The sequence below is a fragment of the Pterocles gutturalis genome, unplaced genomic scaffold, assembly GCF_000699245.1.
Source record: "Pterocles gutturalis isolate BGI_N339 unplaced genomic scaffold, ASM69924v1 scaffold45546, whole genome shotgun sequence".
In the NCBI taxonomy this organism is placed as follows: domain Eukaryota; kingdom Metazoa; phylum Chordata; class Aves; order Pterocliformes; family Pteroclidae; genus Pterocles; species Pterocles gutturalis.
Genome location: NW_010102110.1, coordinates 291 through 3,718, shown reverse-complemented (window position 1 = coordinate 3,718; position 3,428 = coordinate 291). Strand labels below are relative to the sequence as shown.

Sequence of the window (3,428 nt, the reverse complement as noted above, 5' to 3'; positions counted from 1 at the left end):
TTAGAAGGGGCAGAAAAGCAGTAAACAGCAGGACAGCTCTGCTGGAGTTTTACCATTCTAAAACATGTTTCTCCACTGCGTCTGTCTGCTGCCGGCCCTAGCAAAGACTTGACAAAACCTTCCCAAACCCTTTTTTTTTTTTTTTTTTTTTTTTTAGAGGGAAACTTAAAACTGGAAGGTGCTTTAGAATTGAACTGGCTGCTCCAGGGAACAACAAACGACAGCAAATAGAGATGAAAATCATTAACAGAGGCTAATTTTGGGTTCTGACCAGGTCAGAGCTGGATGGGATGATGTGCTGCTGCTTTGGCTTCTGCAGAAACGGACTGTGCCCAAGGCTGCCGCAGGTGGGTGCTGGATGTGCCGAGAAATGACGGTGAAACTGGGTTAACTGGGTGGTGCAGGGAGCTGATGCTGCCTGGCCCCACCTGCTGCACTTCGCAGGCTCTGGTACACACCTGCTGCAGCCCAGGTTTTTTTTTTCCAGAAAAATGCCTTTTTTAAAAGGTTGAGTTTGGTTATTGTTGTCCAGAGTGGGAAGCTGGTTCCCAGCTCTGCTAGGAATTGATTGCTGTGGTGTTTTTCAAGTACAAGGACAACCTGGGACGTGGCAGAGGATTTCCCCTGCCACAAGGACACCAAGAGGAAATCCAAAACACTCATGGTTTTTTATTCAGGAGGAATTTCCTTGAAAGAAGGTGTACAAACCCCAACAAGCAGCAACTTGCCATCCCTCCCTTTTTCCCCACATTTACTGATGGACTCAAAAAAAAAAAACAAAAAAAAAACCAAACACCTGTGTCCAGCTTGGGCTCTTCCCATCAAATCAACTCCACAAGAGCTGCGAGCCAAGAGCGGCCCCGTAAGTGGAAAGAACAGTCGTAGAAAATCTGCAGAAGCTGGTAAGTTTAAAGCTCCTGGAAAAGTCACTTCAAAGAATTACGGGCTGATGGAAGAAGAGCTCTGGGTGCCCCTGGAAGAGAAAGAATAACTCAGCTGTTGCCAAAGGGGGTATAACTTCAAATTTTAAGATTTGTTTTCTTCTTATTCGGTAAGGATTTATGTTTTCTTGGTTTCAGGAGGCAAAGCGAAGACTATTTCCCCTTTAACCACAGCGAAAACCAATATGACTTTAGCACCAAAATCTATACAGGTGTCAGTCCGTTAGTAACCAAAATACACCAGCAACATGACGTGGTGGGGAGAAACGGTAAAAAAATCAGCGTGGGCTGCACTTTCGTGGCGATCAGCTCCGTCAGTCATTGCCCTCTTCTGTAAAACAAAAAGATAATGACACTGTTAATGGGATACGGTACAAAACTGAAGGTGCAGCTGTGTTTTCCAGGTTTGTTTTCAAAAAGGGGTAAAAAAATTTTACCACCATCCTCCCAACCACCAGCCATGGGCTGGAAATGCTGCGCAGCAGGACGGGGCTTGGAGCTTGGCCCCAGCCGCCTTTACCTTTCTCTTCCACTTTAAAATCGGACGGGAGGAGGTTGTCCTGCCGGTTCCCCAACACGAACGCCAGGAAGGAGAGGATGAGGGCGTCGAGGATGCCGATGATGCAGAGGATGTACGCCCAGCGCACGGTGCAGGCGCCCAACGTGTATTTGTCCGTCTTGTCCCCGCACAAGCGCTTCACCTCGCTCGAGTCCCAGCCGTCGGGGTAGATCAGGCACCCGATCATCAGCCCGGTAGCTGCGGGGAGAGGAGACGTTACAGCCACCTGCGGAGCCTGTACTGCCTGCGGAGGAGCATGGCACGGCTGCATCCAGCTGCAAACAAGCGGATAAATTATTATGGACCAGCTCATCAGGTTGAAATGTTCCCTGTGCCTGGCGGTTGCCCATCACTGTGGGCTCTGCTCCGTTTGCGCTGCTGCAGCCGGGGAGGAGCAGGATCTGGCATTGGTGGCGGCTGCTCCCCATCGAGGACACGCTACTGCAGCAGCATCTCCCATCCCTGCGTTGCCCGGGCAACATTTCTCCTGCCTCCGCACACGTCCCTGCCTGTGAAGAAATATTTTCTGCCAACAAAACTGGGCTGGGTTTAGCCTTGTTCTTGCCCTGAGTGTAGCTGGATTTCGGTTCATGGTTAGCTAAGGCAGAGCTGCGGCTAGCAGCAGCGTTGTGGGCAGATGAATTCAGCTTGTTCAGCTGCAGCCGTTCCAGCCTGGCCATGAGCCACCGGCTGCTTTCAACGTCCCACCCTGGCACACCCCCAACCCTGGCGGCCGATCCAGCCCGGCCACAGAGCCCTCGGCACGTCGCCTTTGCAGCTTTGCCCTGGGAGCTGCAACAATGCCAGCGAAGGGCTGTCTTCAGCTCATGTCCCAACATCTCAGAAATAATTTTTTTTTTTTTTTCACTCAAAGTTGTTGTTGTATTTGGTGGACAAGACCAAGGACCAGGCTTGGACTGGAGGAGAGCTGAGCTCATCTGCAAGGCTTTGGGATGTGATTAACGGAGGCTCTTCACATCCTCCACCATTATCTTGGTGCAGGGCATGGTTGTAACAGGTCTTTTCTGTGTTTTCATGCAGGTGTGAGGATCTCCTGGGCTCCTCATGCCAGAACCAACCCCACGCTGGCAGCTCTGGATGAGCACTGGTGCTCCCTGCCCTTGGTGGACATCAGCACAATGCTCTCTGCCCTGCTCCAGTGCCTGTTCTCTGTCCCTGGGTGCTCAATAAACCAGAAATCATCCCTGGGGTGTTGCCTCGTGCTTTGCTGAAGGTTTTTCTCCTTGGCTTGAGGCCAGGAGAGCAGCAAGGCCAGGGGGCAGCTTCTGAGGGCTGCAGAGAAGCAGCCGCTTTCTTCTGGATTTAATTACTCTTCCCTGGAGCTAGCAGAGCGGAGGGGTACGGAGAAATGGGGGAAGCTGCAAGGAAATCACTTCTGCTGTGAGAATAGACCCTGGTGCAGAGCAAAGGCCAGCCTGTGGATCCTCTCCTCGCCTGCCTCCTTTTATAAATAACTCCCAGAAATGCAGCAGCGTCTGCATTGCCCAGTGCTGGCTCGAAAGCTCCTGAGAGCCCATCTGCTGCAGAGAAACGCGGCTGCCAGGGATGAGTCTGGCTCGTTTGTGTGGCTGGAGCTGCCTGTACTGGGTCTTTCTCCCCATCCAGCACAAAAATGTACATAAACCTCCAACCACGCCAGCAAAGCCTTTCCCTGGGACGCTGAGCTGCCCCAAGCCTCTTATCTAAATCTTGGCTTGAGCTCGCTGCTTTAGCAGGGAACTGGAGCAACCCCCATGTCACAGCCGTCCTCCCATGGGGTGTCAGTGGGAGTGTCCCTGCTGTGGGGACACTTGGGGACGGCGGGGGCTGTGGAGGGTCCCAGCATGAATGATTCAGGAGCAGTGAAGGGCTGGGTTGGGTTTCAGCCGGGGCTGCAGAGGCAGGAGCCAGGTTACCGGGTGTCTCAG

The 3,428-nt window shown here is 52.4% G+C and overlaps 1 protein-coding gene across 1 annotated transcript; it reads right to left on the bottom strand.

The window, feature by feature from the left end:
* Positions 1-1,164: 1,164 nt before the first annotated feature.
* Positions 1,165-2,180, bottom strand: LOC104470402. Its single transcript, XM_010085311.1, has 3 exons — positions 2,035-2,180; positions 1,379-1,775; positions 1,165-1,272 (listed from the first exon to the last, which is right to left on the bottom strand). Exons 1-3 carry the CDS (start codon positions 2,178-2,180, stop codon positions 1,165-1,167), a joined length of 651 nt encoding a protein of 216 aa, XP_010083613.1.
* Between the last annotated feature and the right edge of the window lie 1,248 nt (positions 2,181-3,428).